At 42.8% G+C, this 20,850-nt stretch overlaps 1 protein-coding gene across 6 annotated transcripts in view; it reads right to left on the bottom strand.

The window, feature by feature from the left end:
- RTTN (rotatin) overlaps positions 1-20,850 on the bottom strand; it is a 113,019-nt gene that overhangs the window by 7,540 nt on the left and 84,629 nt on the right. For all 6 annotated transcript variants that reach the window (XM_072952117.1, XM_072952119.1, XM_072952118.1 and 3 more), the window contains 9 exons: positions 20,100-20,190; positions 16,871-17,024; positions 14,201-14,338; positions 11,785-12,002; positions 8,144-8,249; positions 7,284-7,381; positions 5,632-5,709; positions 2,234-2,360; positions 538-740 (listed from right to left, as the gene is read on the bottom strand). In XM_072952117.1, coding sequence (XP_072808218.1) covers positions 538-740; positions 2,234-2,360; positions 5,632-5,709; positions 7,284-7,381; positions 8,144-8,249; positions 11,785-12,002; positions 14,201-14,338; positions 16,871-17,024; positions 20,100-20,190 — 1,213 coding nt within the window. The remainder of the gene's footprint in view (positions 1-537; positions 741-2,233; positions 2,361-5,631; positions 5,710-7,283; positions 7,382-8,143; positions 8,250-11,784; positions 12,003-14,200; positions 14,339-16,870; positions 17,025-20,099; positions 20,191-20,850) is intronic.

Here is a 20,850-nt window from a genome sequence, read left to right as displayed (position 1 = left end):
TAAATTATTCAATCCTTTCTAAAGTGCCCTCAGTTAAGACCAACGATAAAAAGTCCAGTTCTGGCATGGGGGTCCCAGAAGACTGAAAAAATCACCTATGTCATCAAGAAGTCAGGGCTGACTGGGGGAAAGGGGGCTGTGATTGCATAACCCACTTGACAGTGTAAATTGAACTGAAATCGTCACTGCTCAATTCGTCTGCTTGAAGACCAATATATTAGTTTTATGATCACAAATAAATGTAAGACAGCTGTCTTTCTGTCATTTTTGAAAGAGAAAACACAATCCAAAAGCTAAGAAGATAAACTAAAAGGAAACAGTATGATCATATTCTAGTTTCTGTCACTTTTCATGTATCATCTATTAACTGGTTTTAAACAAGGTGAACCTCCCAATCCTTTAAAATAAAAAGGCCTTGAGATCATAATACATTAATCCTAGAAACTGAGTTCTGGACTCTTCACCCATGCCCTCAGTTGGAAGGGTTATTCTACTGAGTCTGTTTTTTATGACAGGAAGGAGAATTCAGGTACTCACTTTTTGAATCACCCCTTTACAGTCATGAGACAAGGCCAGGTTTGAAAGAAACATGAAAACCATCTGCTGGACTGCAGCGTTCTCCAGAGGCACCTGGGAAGCCAGCTTCAGGATACACAGCATCAGGGAGCTGCCGGCGGCTCCTCGATGTGCAGCTTGAGCAGGATGTTGTCCATAACTGGACCAACAGAGAGAGCTGCAGCCTTCAAAAACAACAATCCATCAAAACGTTTTCTCAGCTTCGTGGTTTAAACAACCCGAGTGATAAAGCATGTCTGTCTATCAGACGCCCTGGCCATTAACCTGTGAACTGCAGCACCACCGAAGGCAAGTGATGGTATCTGCATTCGATCTCATGGACTGAGGGCCTAATGATCTCAGGAGAGCAGTTAGACACACCATGGGCTAATGGCTCCCTTTTACAGAAGAAAAACAAATGAGGAAAGCAATAATCCTGGGGTGGAGGGACAGGACAAATGCTACCAGCCGTGTATGCTAGATGATGTTTCTGGGCTCAGAGACGTCAGTAACTTGGTCAAGGTCACACAGCTCATAAGCAACAAGTGCCAGCAGTGGTGTCAATCGGTTTTCAAAAGATTTATACTGAAGTACGTGTTTCTTTCGCTCAGTATTTTGCAGAACATTCCTCTCCTCCTCACCTCCCACCCCTGCACTAGGGAGTGAAGGAGGGGTGAGGGAGGACAAGGAGCAGAGGCCACATTTGAGAGCCAGGTGCGTGGCCGCTGTACGAGGCGGAGAGCCGGGCGGCCGAGCAGCGGACAGGACGGGAAGGTGAGCACGGCAAGGATGCCGGCCCTGCCCCGCCGCCCTCCCCACACACCACACGGCAGGCTCAGGACTAGGAGCCTGAGGGTCTGCTCGCGGCAGGTGCGGCCACAGCCCGGCTGCCTGGGCCACGAAACCGACAGCTGGGCGCGGAGGCCGCTGTCAGACCTTGGAGGAACAGGCCATCCGGTCCCAGTCCTCCCACTGCGTGTCTCTTCATATTCGGAGACCCCAGCTGCAGAGCTGCTGAACGTCGCTAGAAGAAAGCATGCAGACCTGCTGACTAACCTTAATTGTACACCTGAAGTTTCCACACAAAGTTACTACTGCCTCACCTCCCCAGCGGGCTTGCCCTCCCTCCACTCAGCTGTTCCACGCCCTCTCCTCTCGGCCCAAGTCACTCTGCCCTTGTCTCTGCTCACTGTCAGTTGTCGGGCTTTGACGATGCAGGGCCCGTGGGAAGCTCTCAGTAAAATGTGTGTCAAATGAATGAATGAAAGAGGCATGAAAATGATGTCACCAAACCACCTGTATCCAGAACTACCTTTCATCACACGCCAGCCTCCTGTTGTAGAATCCACAGAAGTTTCAACCTTTACCTAGTTTTCAAGGTCTTCCGTCATTATTTTCAGTCTCAATTTTCGTATTAAATTCAATGTTTCACTACCACGCAATCAGGCCAGTTTCTCTCTCTGTCCCCTGAGCTGTCTGACTCCTCTCATCTCAACAAACTATATCCTAAAAGGTCTGTCTGTCCTTATAATATCTACCGGAAAGCATGCATCTAACCAACATACCCCCACATAAGTATCATGCTTCAAAGTATATATTTTGTTTTTCCACTTTAACAACCTTTCATAAAATTACTATTTCAGGACATCACAGAAAGGCAGCTTTGGGTCCCATTTACCGCTTGGAAAATTTGCAGTGTAGACACAAAGCAGCTGCAGGGCGATCTGCATCAGTGAATCGTCCATCAGGAGCCAAGGCCAGAGAGCGTGCAGGACCGGGACCAGGTGGGCCTCCAGAGCCGCTTCCTGCGGACAGGAGAGGAGGGCCGCGTTAGTCTGAATATCGAGAAATAAAATTAAAATCAAATCCCCCAAAACTGTCACCGACACAAGGAGACAAAAACCAAATTTATCTTTGTTCTGGTTAGTGAGAGCTGGCATTGGAATCCTGCGGGCGGAGTCAGCACCACGCAGCCAGGACAGCCCTGACCACGAGCCCGGCCAGTCTCGGGGAGCCCCCCTCCCCTGGGGTGGCCAGGACACACAGCTAAGGTAAGAAATGCAGAAACACAGCTGCCGAACATGTAAATTAGACAAGACAGTGATATCTTACAATACTAAACAAACCCTTGTAAATGCCAGACATGGTTAAGAAATGAGACTTTCTGGTTAAGTAAACATTCTGATCAACTCTGAGTTCTCCCCCCACCCCACCCTTTGTGTGTGTGTGTGTGTGTATCTGGTACATGTGGATAGACAGCAAGATCAGAAGTAGATTACTGTTTTTAAATAATTTGGATATAATAAAATTCAGTCAAAATATTATGCTAAATCAGTAATCTTAAGTAATTCATAGTTTCATTAGAGACCAGTTACCACTGGGACGCTATTATGGACAAGATGTAACTATTGGCCGTAAATGCAGCAATTTTCTTAATGAACAGAATTACTAGGCAAATTGTAGACCCATGTGCACGCATGTGGCCATTCATATAAACACACACCCTACACAGTTCCATGCAGTGTCAATGGGAGAAGAGGGTGGGAAGCTGTTCCCAGTGTTCCACACTCTCCATAAACACTGAGGTCCCTCCCACGGTTACTCCCCTGCTCCCCACTCTCCACGAGCTGGGAACCTGGCCCTGCGCCTGCCGCAGACCTCCTTCCTCCTGCCGCACAGAGAAGACAGAACGATGAGGTGCGAGTCCTTCTCTACTCCCCAACCTGTCCACACAGCTTCTGTGTTTCCATCCATCTACCCAGTGAGGAACAGGTGTTCCTCTCTTGTCAGAGACTGACCCGTCCATCTGTTCTGGAACACAGCCCCGCCTGCCTCCGCTGGGATCTTCATCCATCAATTAGTTCTTTCCTTCCTGTCTCTGTGGTAACTAGTCCCCGATCTGCTCATTTCTGTTTATATTTAGGCACCTTACATTACAAGAAGTAAACATACAGGCTAGTGTCCTTTAATGCTACATGTCCTCAATTATTACTGCTGCTTTTCATGACCAAGCTTCTAGAAAGAGCACGTGTCATCTCCCAGCTCTTGTTTAATCTTCAGCTTCCTTCAGTCTCACTCCTGCCTTGATGATGCTGGAGGAACCGCTCCTGCCTTTGTAGCTGCCAGACCCTCTGGCACTGTGGCACGTGTCAAAGGCTCGCCGTCTTCATTTCCACGAGCCCCTCTCTCCCTGGTCGTCTCCCAGCGTGCCCTGGCGAGCCCTTCTCGGTTGTTTGTCTTCTCTTGAAAGGTTATGTTCTCCAAGTATGACCTAGGCTTTCAACAATGTCATGGCTACAAACACCATCTTCACAATGATAACTCCCAAGATCCCCAGACCCACATCGTCTGCTAATTACAGCCGTTTCCCGTCCTGACATCCCAGAGACCCCTGACACTGAGACAGGCAGACCCGCCACTAGGACCTGTCACGGCCGCGCTCTGCTCTGCTGTGCTGTGCACGCCTGCATCAGACTGGAGCCTGGAAGCCACTCTACATCATCTCTTCTTTCCCCTCAGTACCTCGAAGCTGCTCCCCACCCTCCTTCCTGTTTCCACCTGCCCCGGTTAAGGACTCGTCACCTCTTGCCTGACCGGCACAGTCCCCCCACCTCTAACCTTGCCCACGGTGCAATCCATTAACTCACTGCCCCTGGGATCTTCCCAGAGTGAGAGCTCCTCAGTGTCACACACAGACACCGGGGTGCGGGTGGGGGGTGGGGGTGACTTGGTCAATCACCAGGAGTGACTAACAATTAGCAATGAGAGTGTGTTGTACACCTCAGGTAAGGTGGAACAGGGAAAGAAATTAAGAATCCTGTAGGACTATATTTATACTCAGGAGCACCTATTCTTTGAATGTATTCCTTACTAAGCAACCTAGAAACGCAGAAATGCTTTGGCTTATTGAGAGAGCACACTTTCATAGCTGGCTAACGTGTTACAAATGGGGACATCGCGTTTTCATCCAGTACAGGTGAGCATCTCGTAAATCCACAGGCAGACCCTACCTGGAAGTCGGCCCGAGCGCTCCCTGAGCGAGGCGCTGTGGACGAGCACTGACTGCTGCAGCCACAAGAATGCTGTTTAGCACTCGGGATCACAAATTTAGTCAAGGACCCTCTATTTGAAGTAAAAAGTTCATACATTGGGAATTTTTAGTGAAATATATCAATACTTAATTCCAATCAAATTGTTTTGAAATGTAAAGTTGTTTGTCATGTGTCTTGAACAAACTACTTTATACAGTTTAAGGAATATGCGTTCAAGATGTTCATTTTCCAGATACAGTACACTTTTTCCAGTTTCATCACAAAAGCAAAAAAGGTAAGAAATTTCTTTTAAAAAGAAAGCTTCCATAATTTATGTATCTTCCTCATTTCTCATAGTATTCTGTGCAAAAGCTAGTGCTTCAAAAGTGCCATACCCCTATGACAAAGCAAATCAAAGAGTTCAAGACGCTGTGTCCTGTGTAACAGCACCAAGCACTGTGTTAAATGACAGCGTCTATGCCCACAGACAGAGCAGAACGTCTCCCTGGTTCCCCGACAGAGTGGCCGAGGCCAGGGGCAGACGGTGCCAGCAGAGCTGGCAGTGAACAGCCTCCCTGACATCCACAGGCCCACATGCAACACTCCTCTGAAGCAGGAGACACACCCATCTTCGTCCTTATGGATACAGACACTTCCACTTATTCCCTTGGACAGTCGTCTGACAACTGCCTTTGAAAAAAATCCTGCCTTAGCAGACATACACAGCCATTCATTCCGTCTTGGTGAAAAAACTGAAATGGCTAACATTGGAAAGAGAGGCCCCAGTGTGCCTGCGCTGCCTGCAGACCAAGTTGCAGGGGTACAGTTAAAATGCTGCCATGAACAAGAAATGTCATCAGGGTTGAAGAACAACAAGACTAGATGCATCCACTTCTGAGAATCCACACTGTGCTTACGGACCAATCAACTGTGCATCTAAAAACATTCAGAGTTTTCCATTTCCCCTCCCAATTTTCTCAGATAAAAATCAAACTGTTTAATGCCAGCACTGGTATCAACATTTTTGAGAAGAAGCTCTACTTACTTTACATTCTTCATTTTGATAAAGGCAGTTTCTCAGGAGCTGCATGGCAATGCTTAACTCTTTAATAAAACCATCATCCTGTTTAAAAAAAAAGCAGTTGAAAAAGGTGCACACCCCAGCATATTCCACTTTAGATATACAGGCCCTCCTCCTCCCTGGGGTCACATTACGCTGCACCGTGCTCCCGCTGAGCCTGACCCCCGTAACTCTGTGGACCGACAAGCTCATGATCTCGGAAGGATGGCTGGGTCCCCAGAAGCGTCTCCACCACGAGAAAGCCCTCTCTGTTCTATCAAGCACGGAGGAACGGAGATACATAATAAGCTCCATGTTCCATCTCAATAAAGTGAAGCAGGTAACTGACTGGTTTTCAGTTGTATCAGGAGTTGGCTGACTTTCTCAATGATGAAGTAAATGGCTTCTGCCTAGAGAGGGCAAGGGAAAGAGGCAGGAAAAGAAACGGACAGACAAGCCCCTGGATCAATGAAATTAGCAAATAAGGCTTTTTTCTCGGTTTCTTATTAAATGCAGCAGAAGCGAGTTATTACATAGATCGCTGCAATAATGGTCTTAGATTTGTGTATATAGATTTATATTTATAAATAACATACATGTATTCATTTTCTTGATGAGCCTGTGTGCCACATCTTTTTAATCACAGTTATTATTAGCTACTGCTATTATATCAAAACTGTGTTATTTCCAATAGCCAAGATATGGAAACAACCTAAGTAACCACTGACTGATGAGTGGATCAAAAAAATGTGTACATATACAGTGGAGTATTGCTCAGTCACAAAAAAGGTGAAATCTTGACATTTGCCAACAACATGGATGGACTTTAAGGGTACTACACTAAGTTAAATAACCCAGACAGAGAAAGATGAATGCTACGTGATTTCACTCATGTGGACTATAAAAAGCAAAGAAAAGACAAAGAAACAAAATAAATGAACAAATCGAACCAAACAAAAACATACAGATACAGAAAACAGAGGGGAAGGGGTGAAGGGTGGGGCAGATGGAAACCAAATTTTTGGTGGTGAGCGTGGTGTATAAGTAGAAATATAATGCTGTACACACGAAACTTATGAAATGTTACAAACCAACGTTATCTCAATATAAAATACATTTTTAAAAAAAAAACCCTGTGATTTCAAGTTCACAATGAATATGCAGTTTGAACATGAGTCCAGCAGACTCAATACTAGAAAGAGACGTTCAGAAGCCACGGAAGGAAGAAAACAGCGATTAGGAACAGCAGCCCTGCAGCCCCCAGGGGATGCTAAATACAAGACGTTTAGAACGGTGCCTGACATATGGAAAACATTTGGCAAGTTACAGCTCCCTCCTAGGGCACCTATGCTTACTGTGAGAGAAAAATTTCCTTTTTGTAGTATAAAAAATGTATCAGGCACACTGAGATGCTTGTAACAATATGTAATTTATAAATCTCATTAGAAGATCTGTAAGTGAGAACTGAGACACACACACAAAGAACTCCATTCGGTAGAAACTCCATTAATCTACCTGACTGTAACTTTCTTCTAAAACAGGCACTCATTTCAACTGACCATCAGTGTCACTGATAAGTACAAGGACAATGGAGAGATGGTCTCTATGTGCGGCCAGAATGTTAGATTCGCAGTCACCTTTCTCTTGAGCGCGGCCTTCCCAGGCCTCAGACAATCCAGGTTCAGCTGCGCGTGAATGTGCTTCATCTGCTCTATGCAGCCGTCCACCAGGCTGGCTGAAAAAGGCAAGGCCTGAACTGATCAGAACGATGTTCCAGTTCTAAGTAAGTTAAAACTACATATATCAATAAAATTCTCAAAAAAAACCCATTTTCTGTTTCTGACCAACTTCACTTTAGCGTTTTCAGTGAGAGGTGAATGAATCAGGGGATTAAAATGTAAGAGAACTAAAATGCTAAAGTCCACTTGTGTTCAACTCAGTTCGACCCTCCCAACAGCTAATTCCTGTTTGGAGGCGTGTCATTTGTTTCAGCAGCTAGTTGCAGTTGACATTAGCAGACCTGATGTGTTGCTGTTCTCTTCTAACTCCAAGACCTGTGATTTCTGACTCCAGATGAGAAATCATGGCACTTGAGAGGGGAATTTATATGAAAACATAGATCATCGAATGCAGTTGTTACTACTATCAAAACGATGTGGTTTCTTCAAGTGTACAGTATGTGCTTGTGGTTAATATGTAATTATTATGAAACTGAGTGAGATGCAACTTTTTAAAGCTTCTCTGGTGTTTAGATAGAGATACTCTAGAGTAAGAATCATTACACAAAAAATAACCTACATGTGTAATCTTTTTATTTCAAAAGTAATGCATGCTTACTATGTTTCTTTTGTAGGAGGAAAAAAACGTATTTTTTTTAGTGACACTCACATTTTAACTTCTTTACATTCCAAGTCCAAAGAATATGAAAATGAACAGGCAGTAAAACATACAAATTGAAAACGTGCCATAAAGCCAGCAGCTGTGTCACGTGGCTCACCTCTCAGCGCGAGCTTCTGTGCTCTTCTGCTGATGGCCAGAAGCGACAGCAATGCGTTCGCAGCGACTCTTCTCAGGGTATCTTTGGAAGATTTTCCTTCATAGCTCTGCGAATAATATACAGCAAACTGCCTTCAACAAAATTTAAGCTAGAGCAAAATGGTTGTGAATAAAAGATGTATTCTGTTTAAAAGCTATTGTTAGTTTTCAACTGTTCCATGAAATTCACCAGAATCTGATAAATCATTAAGATCTGAGAATGCTCGGTGTGCACAGGACTGAATAAGAGGTTTATAACACAGAAAAGACCAACAATCTTTTCAAAGACTCACCATCTAAAGAATAAAGCTACATTTAGTATTAACCCATAGCAAGTTCATGCACTTAATCAAATTCACTAGCCAATATATGTACGCCTATGTAACTTATTTAAAAGGGCCCTTGGACCCTGCTGAACTGGAGAATTCCTTCCCTCTTCTTGAGACATACCCCCCCTCAATTTCTACCCAACGTACCCCTGTACCTCCGGTGACTTGGTGCTTCGCATCCATTTCTATAGTAACATTTACCCATCATCTGACATGTTTTTCAAAAAAATATATATATATATTTAATTTGATTCTTACATAAATGAAAAATCAATTGTAATTTTGAAAATACTAGTATTTTGGTCTATTTCCTTTACACATTTGACATGATTGGAACCTTTATTAGGCTTTCTTCTTTCTACATAAGGTCTCTTTGCTTCTTTTTTCGTTATTTTGTCTTCTATTTCCTGGACAGGGGCTTTTGTCAGGTGTCGGGTAATCTCGGCTTTCTGTTCTGTTTAAAACCGGGAGATGCTCTGAGCCTCCGAGTGGAGCTGGGGCCGTGCTGGGGGGTGGGGCTGGGCCACTCTGCGCCCGTCTTCTCGGGCTTGTGAGCGCCCCTGGTGAAGACTCTTCTGACTCCCACCCCGGAGGCGAAAGCCCACCGCCAGGCGTTTCACAGGAGAGAGCTGGGCTCTCAGCATTGAATCGGAACAACTTCACTCAATCCTGTCTGTTTCCAACAGAACACTCCCAGCCACAAAAGCGCCCGATCTCCGCCAGCTTAGAGTCCTTCCAATCCGTCGTCTCCAAAGACTGCGCTGCCAGTTTCCTGCAGGGGTCAGGGAGGAAGAGTGGCTGGGCTGCTCAGAGCTCAGTGGGTGGTGGGAGGATCTCGTCCTGAAACTGGATCTCAGAGATGTCTCACACAATCCTCCTTCACTCACTTCCCGGCACAGGCAGTGCCAAACGTCCTCAGCAGGTGGCAGCTCAGGATATGCACTGAAGTGCACTCAGTTTTCCTCACTCACTGCTTAGAATCCAGTATTCTCAGGTCTGTGAATGCATCCGCCGTTCATTCATAAAAACCAGGAGTTTACAGATGAAAAGAACCCCACAGAAAGCCCAGCGTGACAGGAACAAAGAGACCCACACCTAGGATCTTCATCAGGAAAATGCAGAACACTAGAGACAAAACATCAGAGACAAATAAGGGCAAGTTCCCGTGGCAGAGCTCTTCCTGCAAACACTGTTTTAATCTGGTCCGTCAACCCTCTGTGGACCCACATTCATCACAAGTCTAATTTTGGTTCCTTGAAATACAGTCCCGCTAATGAGCAGGAGAAAAGAGCTGAGGGAAAAGCAGCCGTGGCTCGGCCCGGCTGGACGGCTTGCCGTTTCACCAGGCCCAGGAGGCCTGGCTGCAGAAACCACGGCCACAGCTGCGGTCAAAGCTCCCAGAGCCACGGGGATTCTGGCTTTTTTCCCCTCACTGAGGGAAGAAGACAATGTGGGGCTCCCCTGGTCATTCAAATTCCCTGACGAGGAAAGCGTGTTAATAAGAGCGAAGGCCCTTCCCCAGGAGGACAGCATTCCGCCCAAGCCGAAGCTGGGAAATCAGTCACACTTTTTGATCGAGGAAGGGGAAGAACTCCTGTAAATCTCAGTTTTCCTGCTTACAGTCCAGATGTCCTTCAGCGTCCACAGAGGACTGGTTCCAGGATCCCTGTGTACTCCAAAATCTCTGATGGTCAAGTCTCTCATATAAAACGGGGAAGTATTTGCATATAATCTAAACACATCCTCCCATATACTTTAAATCATCTCTAGATTACTTACGACACTTAACAGAATGCAAATATTACAGAAATAGTTGCTGTGCATGAGGCAAATTCAAGTTTTTCTTTTTGGAACTTTCTGAAAAAATTTTTTTTAGTATTTTCACTCGACCTCTGGTTGAATCCAGACACGGAGAGCTGTTATTTTTTAAATACTTTTTAAATATTTTTTAAATTGTTATTTTTTAAAATGCAAAATCAGACTCAGTTAATCACTGGGGGAATAAAGCTGGCTGTTCTGGTGGTGAATGAGAGAACTGAAACACTGTCCAGATTTGGGTCCAAACAGCGAAGAGCCGAGGGGAAACGGGGAGGCAGTAGCGACAGAGAAGCAGCGGCCTCCCAAGAATGAATGACCCTGAGGAGGGCTTTCAGGACCTCGTCTCCGAGAGAGCCAGCTTCTGAAGAGCTGCTGAGACAGAGGGGAGAGTGCCTCCTTTTCTGTGCTTTGCAGACAACACAATGTGTTGGGCGAGGGAGACAGAAGTGCCCTGTGGAGCCCGGGGCCCCTCCCCACACAGGCGGTTGCGGGTGGACCAGGGAGCCTCCTGCCTCTGCCCCCTCTGCAGCCCAGCGAAATCAAGGCTGTCGTGCAACACACACAAGTGGTCTCATCAGAAAGCTGCGTACAACAGGCAGAAAAGGGGCAAAAATCCCCGAACCCCAGGCAGCAGGGGGCGGCGGCAGGTCGGCAGGCAGAACAGCAATGTTCTATCTGGGAAATGCAGCCAGCTGCCGGATAGCAGAGTGGATCTTCAGTGTGCACATCCACCCCTCACCCCCCTTCCAGCGAGAGGATGAAAGCTACAAAGCCATGCGATTATTAAACAGGGAATTAACACGGAGAAATCTAGTAATATTCCTATTTGTAAGAACACTGTGCCACTTAGGAAATGCTTCCAGTTCTTTTCGTTAATCTATTTATAAAATAACAATATTTCAGTGATTTTAGAATGTTTTTGATTAAACAAAATTCTTGGTTCAATTCTAGAGCTGAAAATAATAAGTTTATAGGATAAAATAGACAGCAGGGTTTGGAAAGGGGGCATTTTCTTACAAATGTGTCAACCAAGTAGCCACCTTAAATATATAGCTCATTTATGCAAATCAAATGCCATCTAGGTAAAAATATTTCAAAGATGTAATCGTGTCTTGAAAGTAGCAACAAATCATTAATTAAATGTACTTTCCTGAAATGTGCCCATTCTGGTCGTAATACAGCACACTATTTTGCTAAACTGCTGGATTTAGATTACTAATATTTCATTTTGAATTTTTAAATCATAGTCATTAAAAAAAACCAGTCGTCATCAGAGAAATGAAACTGGAAAGGAGATGGTTAATTTAACTTTATATACTTTTCTATTATTTAAATGATGATAATGAACATTAATTTTTAACTCAAATGACTAAAAAAAAACTTACAAGACCAAGACTGAAAGTCATTTCTTTTAAAAACTAAACCAAATTTTGAAAAAAATCAAGAAATCACATACCTGAAGAATTACTTCATTAAGTCGTTCTACAGATGCCTGGTTCTCCTGCGTTTCATCCAGAAGTGAAGCCAGCGTTGGACTGTGGCGTAAACTAGTTTTATCCTTATCCTGGAGATGCCTTTTTGCTTCTTCAGTCAAGAGGATGGACAGGAACTGCAGGCTGGCCGTATACAGGGGAGGGCACGTGGTAGACAAACCCACACATGTGCAGAACGTATCTAAAAGAGAATAATTCCACATATAAACACGGAAAATTTCCTCAAAATTAAAGTGTATCAGATTTATTTGAGTAATTAAGTTTATAGCTTTTTAATTTCTGATGAAGTAAAGCCATCAATAGCTCACTTAGCACAAGAATAGCCCTAGTGTTTAAAAGGAAGTTAGACAACACTAAGACAACCTACTGATGGAAGAATCTATTTAGTTCTCATTTTGTTCTTTTCATCTGGGTCCTGTCTTACACGAGTGTGTGGGTACAAATGCACATCCACACACTCTCTGCCAAGACCCCAAATAAGTGGGTTATATATAAATGAGTATTGACCCCTCTGGGGTCTAACGGGACCCAGAAAGTCTCTAGAGTTTTTAACGTTTAGATTTTTATTTCAGTGCTAATCTTAAAAAAAAAGTTAATGTAACTGTACTCTGGGTTATCAAGATTTCATTTTTATATTATTTTGGATTTATACTTGCATAAGAGTTAAAACCACACAGATTTCTACCTAGATTTAGGCTTGTAGAAATTCTTATATTCTTAGGTAACATAAGAAAAATAATGTAGTCAACAGGTTTCATGGGAATTCAATTTATTTAAATGATATTTAAATATTAGTCAAATTTGTGGAAAAAATGGTTATAGATAACTTATGTTACAAAGTGACTTAATATGTTTTAAATGCGTATGGGTACATGGGATAGAAAATAAGAGAAACAAAAGAGCAAACAAAAACAAACAACCCCATAGCAAGGAGTATTAATCATTTTTATTAGTTGTGTTTTCATGAACATTATCAAAGCTAACCGTTTATGCTGTAGGTTATTTTTTATTAGCACCATTACTATACAAATCTGTGTGTGTATTCTGAAGACAGATTTTGAATTTAATATCTCTTTTATGTTATGACTAGGGAAACAGTGTCAGGTAAACAGGCTGAAATCAGGGGTCAACACACTTTTTCTGGAAAGGGCCAGAGAATAAATAAATACTTCATGCTTTGCAGGTCACATGCCTTTGTCACGACTATTCAACTCTGCCACTGCAGCAGGAAAGCAGTCACAGGCAATAAGTAAATGAGTGAGTGTGGCTGTGTTCCAATAAAATTTTATTTACCAAAATAAGGAGTGGCCAGATTTAACTCGTTGGCCTAGGTGTCCCATATGCCCCATAAAGCATGTTGCTTTATATTATTGGTTGTTCAGGGGATAAACTAACTCCCCCCGCACCCTCACCCTGGATGCCAGAGGAAAACACCAATCACATCGGTCAATCTCTATCAATTTTTTTCTCTTTTAACAAAATAATAATCTCTAAATGGACATTATTCCCCTTAGGGTTAACCCAGAACTCCTATATTCAGATTACTAACAATTCCTTTTCTGGCTGAACATGTATTTCCCCATAATCTTACTTCAAAACTATCATTCTGGTTACAGAATTTATCATACACGTAAGTTTACAGAATGACCAAATGATAAAATAAAATGTGAAAAAACAAGTCGATTGAATTAATGATAATTTGGAAACTTAGAAGAATTCAATTTTGAATACATTTTAACTGGTTTAAAAGGTAACATAAATGTTATTTATAAACATTTATGCAAAAAAGGCTTCTTGCTATGCTAATATTTAGAAGAGACTATGAAAAATTTAAGACAGTAGTTATTTTAAAAAATCATTTGTTCATTCTAGTAGGCAACTAGTATATGGAAAACATCTTATAAAAGTAATTAACTACACTGTACCCTTGGTTATGAGAAAATCCTCATGTCTCAAAACAAGACACTATTTTTATTATAACTTTCCAAGTTATAATGAAAACAGGATATGACATATGCAGGTTTACACACTTAGAGGGCACATGTATAAGGAAAGAGACTGGCTTCTACACCAACAGAAGAAAATCTGTCTCACTGTCTCATAGCCACGATCTGCATCTCCATAACACTATTGGCTTTCCTTACTTGTTTTTATGGTGCTTTGAAATGGGTTTCAATTTTCTTAAAATGTATTTTTTTGGGCTCCTCAAGAGCACTGCAAATCTCTCAAAGCAAGTACCCTGCTCCTCTTTCAAAGGCCAATGTGCCATAATTACTTAGTTTTAGAGAATACATATAAATTATATAAAAATCATAAGTAATAATTATCTTAATTTTTATTAGCAGGATGACCCCAAGCCCAGTGAGATGATCTTCTTACCGATCACCGCTGCCCAGTGCCTGGCCAGGCCCATTGTAATAGATGGTAAAGAGGCAGGACCAGCTTTCCTCAGGAGTGTGGCCAGAAGGTTAAATAAATGTGTCCATGTCTGATAAAAGGCCGATATTAACTCTGCATCTGTAAAATTAATCAAAACATTTTGTTATTAACCCAAAGAGGAAAAAGCCTTTTAAGACATAAACCTCACCAGACACTTCATTACACTTAAAATAAGAGGTATGTACTTATCAAATGAAGACAGATGTAATTCAGCACGATGCAAATTCCAATTAATTTTTCTTTTTCGCTGCTTCTTAACGATTTCTCTCTTCCACCCACCCTGCTATAGATAAATGAATACGCACTCACACAACCTCCTCTTATTAAAGTATATTCAACAATATGCAGAAGATGTGGCAAACTGAATATTAGGCGACAGCTTCAGACCCACACACTGGGCACACTGGAAACACACGTCATTGTTCGAGTTACTTCTATACAAGTGAAGCTTCTCCTGTTTTCCTTACACCCTCGAGCAGCTTTGTGCAGGCGTGAAAGGGGAAAACATAACACGCCAAGGTCGTGGCAGAAAAGAAAGGAAACTTCTCTGAGGAACCAAGAAGAGGACGGCCCCACAAGGAAAACTCTGGTCCCTAAGAGGATTCTGCACTTGGTCCCTGTGTCTGGGGCTGCAGCAATTAACCTTCCAGGTTAAGAACAGCTTTCCCTTGTCTCTACGGGGCAAACAGGGGCTGGAGGGCAGTGGCTATCTTAGGACTGTCGTCTATGACCACATCACCAGCAGTTATCCGTCGCTCTGTCAAACTCTGTCACCAAGCAACCCAGGACTTCCCTCTCAGTGTTCTTCCGCACCCATGAGGCAGGGTGAGGCTGGAAAGGGGCATCTTCCAGGGAGTCTGAATTGTAGCAATCATGGGTGCTTCTCAACCTTTCTGTCGTTATCAGCTCGTTGTCAGTTACAGGAGTCTTTGTAGACATGTTACCTGATCACAGCCCCCGTGAAATATTAATCCCACAGACACCATACATCTGTTCATGCAATATCCATATATCTGTACTTTACCCATGAAAAGAGTAAGTATAAAGCTTACCAGTTTTATTTAGCACAGGCTTAAGATGGCCAAGTAAAATATTTGATAGTTAAACTAAAAATTGAAAGCTATTTGCTTTTGTAACAGTTTCCTGATTATTTTAACATAATTTATATACACATGTAAATTAAAATGTATACAATTATATATGAAAATTAGCAAATCATATAAATATACCCCAGAAACATAATCAATATTTTGTAAGATCATTCAAAACTATTTTTCCAGAAAAAAAATTAATTTCTTAAAAAAAATATTAGTGAATGTTTCACTTTTGAAAGAGATGAGAAAGTAACTTTTAGCTTAACTACCTGCTAGATATACATTCAGATATTGTTGACATTTTGCCTTTTTAGCACTTGACATAATTAATGATGGATTAAATAACTTTTACATAATAAAATATTAAAACATACACCATTGTTATTTAATCCGTAGAGCCCCAAATCAAAGCAAGAAAATCAATGACACGTCCACAAGGCAGCCAGCGACAGCTACGATGCAGGCACCTCTCGCCATGCGCCTTTGGGATCGAGCATCAGTCAAAAGCCTTTTAGTCGCAGCCATGTTTGCACCAGTTTTTTCACACTGACCCTGCATATTCCTTGTGTACGCTCCAGGAGCTCAATGTCAATGCTTCCCAAGTGATACCCAAGAAAACCCAGCAAGAGAAATTACGCACTAATGAATAAGATTTTCTTGGGTAAAGCTGCGCTTTGGAGGCCCACAAACCACTCTAAGAGCTAAGTTTTTTCCCCCTCACTTCTTTCCCTCAAGAATCATTTTCTGCTCCTTGTGGGGAGATACAACCGTTGCAGAGAACGCATGGTGTAACCTAATTAGCTTCACCAGGACATCACTGCCACTTGTGAAGCTTTTATGTGAGGAATCACTGCTGCTCCAGCACTGGGATAACTGAGTATCACTGATGAGATACCAATTCCCTGGCTTCGCAGGGAATCAACCATTTCACTCACCAGACCTAAAACCTGCAAATCCATAAATTCAAGGGACTAAACAAGAATGAACTGACAGGCAAAGAGAATTAGCAGATGGTCAATTACTTCATTATAAAGTAGTTTAGACAATTATCATTTTAATTTTGATAAACATCCTACATTGTTTTAATTTTCTCTACTATTAAGCTTTATATTCAACTTTTCATCAGAGTACATTTTTTAAGAATTTTGGACCTTAGGGAACCTCTGATATCATGTACTAGGCTCGCTTATACTTGTTACTGCGAGTTATTAGTGGGTCATTTGGCCTTGGTCACAGCTCATTAGAATAATTAATATCTAACACTCACTGTACTTTCTAACATTAAAGAACTTTACCCTCGTTTAAAATGACAGCACAGGGGAATGGTCCTTTATTATACTACATATTTGCCTCAAATGGCCTCCTGGAACCAATGAAAATATCCAAACTATAAAACACATTATAAAATACTGGCAAAGAACAATCCAAGATGTGACTTTGATCTGGACACCTGGTGCAAAGTAAGATGTTATTCCTCAGTATAATTTACTTTCACCCTAAACTAGAGAAAACTTACCTAGCACATCTTTGATGTATATGGTGAGCACTCTGATGACGTTTGTGATCAGAGATTTCAGAAGCTCGTCCTGAACCAGGAGGTCAGGATCTACCAGTAAACATGACTGCAGAAGCCGCGACAAAGAAGACAGGTATTCTAGGAGAAAGGACACCTATTCGGAAAAGGAGGAAACAAAACGTGTCATGTGAAAAGCCCATCTCAGTGATAAGGTATTTTACTTTTCTAGGCAGTATAATAAGCCACACTTTTGTAACATAAGTTAATAAAAAAGTGATAAAATATTAACCATAATTTTTAAAGACCTAAAATGAATACACAGCATGTCATTAGTGGCCACATTAACACTGTCAACTATAATAATATCAAACAAAGCAATATTTCCAAAGCAAATTCTGAATTTCTTTTAGAGAAAGAAAGTCTTTAAATTTTTCATGTAGCTAAACTGTGAAATCAATATTCTGGAAGAAGCAGAAAAGGGCAGCCTAAAGCTACGGAATCGACAATTTTATAAAGAAAGGTTACAAAACATTCTTCAACTGTACCACTGAGGGGTGGGAGAAGCCAGCCTACCAGCCTAGTTACTGCTACAAATAAAATGCAAGTGTGCTCAATGTTTGCCCTCAGCTATCCTTCAGCATAAAAGTACTCTCCTTAATTACGAAAGAAACATTAAGTCTTCCCCCAGACTACCAATAAAAGCAACTCCGAGATGTTGCTTGATACTAACACCATAAGAAGTATTAACTGGCGAAACTACTTTGGAAAACAGTTCTCTGGATATGTACAAATTAAGCAATAAATTGGTGTCTCGCGTATTCATCCTCCCCAGGCAACGAGACAGCCCACACACATGAACTCGAGAGATGTTCTGGAGCCTCTCTCTGTACACACGTGCACACACGTGCACACACTCACAGCTTTTCCTCCCACCTCATTCTGCTGTTGCCAGAGTCAGGGACTGCATGAGGGATACATGCCTCTGAGGTAAATGGCCTTGGACTATTTCCAAATGGTTCTTCCGTCCTGCTTCTCCTGGTGAAAAGCACTCCCTTTTATCTAATCTGCCAATATATTTTCCATCAAAGCATAGGTGGCTCTAGACTCTTCCTATTGGATAAAATGCAGCAGTTTGTGAAATTTAACTCCCTCACTGCTGCGAAGCATTTGCTGACCCCTGCGTATGTGACACTACTGAGGTCATAGCCAGTCCACCCTCCCCAGGTGCGGTATCACCACAAACAGACAAACCACGGAAGGTGAGAGCCAGCACGACGTATTAGAGAGAGGAAGCAGCTGAGCTGTCACAGGTTCTTTTGTAAGTTACCATATTGAAGATTTAATCAGCCAATGATATGGCAGTTCACAAAGTAACTTTTTTATGTTGGAAACTCTTCTTCAAAAAAATACACCAACCAACCACAAACTTCAGCAGGAAACGTGTACCTCTGCCTGCCTGCAACCTCACGTGCAGAGGTGGCCCACACTCTGCCCCACCAGGTCTCTGCTCAAACCTCACCTTCATGAGGCCTTTGCAGACCACCTACCGGAAGAGCAGCCACCTATCCCCACTCCACCCGTCCTCACTTATTTTTTCCGTATCATGTGCTGCCACCTGATAAATACTTACACTCTATTTACTGTTTACTACGTGCTTCCTGCCCCGGGACACAGACTTCACGTGGGCAGGGGTGTATCACTAGCACCTGCAGCACAGCGTGGCAGAGCGTACGCTCCAGAATTGTTCTGGAATGAACGAATGAATCATCTCATATAAAGACAAAGAGGCAAGAAGCACCTGGTCCACACAAGGCCAGGAAGTGCAACACTGTATGACTGTGGATTCTCCAACCAGCCTGCACGGGCTGGAGCCCTGGCTCTGCTCACTGGGTGAGCGGCCCTGGACAAGCTACGCATCCTTGGGCTCCAGCCATTTCCTTTGTAAAACAAGGCCACTAACGCACGTCATGTGATTGATGACAGGATTACATAAATGCATGCAAACAAGCACCCCATGAATGTCTGCTACTGATATTATTCATTCGTTTCAGGAATGCCGACCGAGCCCTGGCACGGGACACGCGCTGTACCCTCCGACCCCACCTCCGCCTCGCAGATCCTGCTCCAGCCACTCCCTACTACTTCCCAAACAGGCCAAGCAAGCCACAATCTCAGGGGCCCCACTACGCCCCACAGGACCAGCTTCCTCGCTTATTTCAGGCCACACGTCCGTCACTGCTGGAAGCCCCTCCCGACCACCCTCTGCGGAAAAGCCCCACCCGCCCAGCTCTGACACCACTTCCTGCCCCTGCTTTGGTTCTCTTCCCAGATGTCCACTTAAGGCCTCATCAGACACACATGGATTTGCTCCCACCTGAGGAGAAGGGCCTTCGTTTTGTTCGTTTAGGGAAGGTCCTGGAACACAGCGGGCCCTCAATAAAGTTCTGTTCGCTGAACAGACTGAAAAACGGAGAGGTGGCCATCATGCACACAAGCACACTCACAGTGAAAACACCATGCTGGGACAGTGTCTGGAAGGTGGTTTATGTCACCCAACACTGTAGCAGGGGGTCTGCCTTACTGAGAAAGCTCAAAGAAAACACCACAAAGCAAGAGTTACTGGCCTTGTCCACCTTGCAGTATTTATCACCAGAGTACATCTTGTAGCCCTTCTTAAAATCTGATGTCAGCATAACATTTTCTATCAGCAACAACTTACACAAAGAAGTATTTGGTATACTTTACATACAGCCTCTAGCTACAGGTAACAACTGAAAAATAGTAAATACCTGTGAAGGAACAAAAATAAACTTATTCTTATTAGACTGAGTTCTGAAAATACACAGAACTTAGTCACTAAGTATTTTCACAACTTCAACTTCGGCGGAAATGAGAGAGAGAGCCTAAAATCACAGGGGGGAAGGTGGGCTATACAATGTCCCCTTTCTTAAAAATGGTGCTCAAAGATGCCCTGACCTTTGATTACACACTTCTAGCTGGTTAATTATAGAAACAGGGATAGAATCGAGGTCTTCAAACCCCACCATCCAAAGATTCTCAGATTAAAATTTTAAGTATCTTCTTTCAAATAACCTCATCACACCATGTATATCCTGAGAGAGCTTCAGCCCTCTCTTATGGTTAATCTATCCACAGCAGAATTTATGTTTTGGGCACATAATGGCAAACAAAGGTACAAACAGACATGAGGTGAGAGGGAGACACTTACCTGAGCCTGAGTGTGTTCGAGTGGGGGGGATGCAGGCAGCAGGGCCTGGAGCTCCCGGACCCTCGTCTCTAGGAGGGCGGCGTCCGCAATACTGGGAGGACAGAGAACGGACACCCTCTAAATAATCAGCACGCTGCCCACTGAAGACTAACCAATCAGAATTTGAAGTTCAGATGTAACCATGAATAGAACTGAAGAAAAAAGGATTTTCATAAAATGAAGGAAGTAAATGTTTATAAAAACTTATCTTACAGTATTTCAGAACACAGGAAAAGACCTTATCAGATAAATGTGGGAAACAAAGAATTCTAATGAAACCCACTAAAGGAAGAATAAAATAAAGACCTTATAGAAGGAAAACAAAACAAGAGATCAACCAGCAGTCTCCTTTTCCAACCTAGCAGGCATCAGAGTAGAAGAGATGACGAATAAGTGAAGAGAACTAACTCCAGTCTCACTCTGCAATAAATAAATGGCAGAGTGAAGGAGCGATCATAACTGTATGAAGTGAAGTAGGGAAAACTTTTTTTTTTTCAGATTGTTCTTAACATTCCAAAAAGAAAGAAAAAGCACTGAGGTCTGATTTAATCTTCAGAGATAGAAGTGGCTTTCCCAGGGCTGCAACACTAGTGAGAGAATGAACTACAATCAGGACTTAAGCCGAACTGAATTCACTGTCTATGGCCTTTTAACCTACACCTTGAAACCAACCAGAAAACCAGAAAAGGTTATGTCAGATGCTAATTAATAC

This window comes from Vicugna pacos, chromosome 30, assembly GCF_048564905.1.
Source record: "Vicugna pacos chromosome 30, VicPac4, whole genome shotgun sequence".
Classification (NCBI taxonomy): domain Eukaryota; kingdom Metazoa; phylum Chordata; class Mammalia; order Artiodactyla; family Camelidae; genus Vicugna; species Vicugna pacos.
Note: the sequence above shows the minus strand (reverse complement) of the source record. Positions and strands in the feature narration are given on the sequence as shown.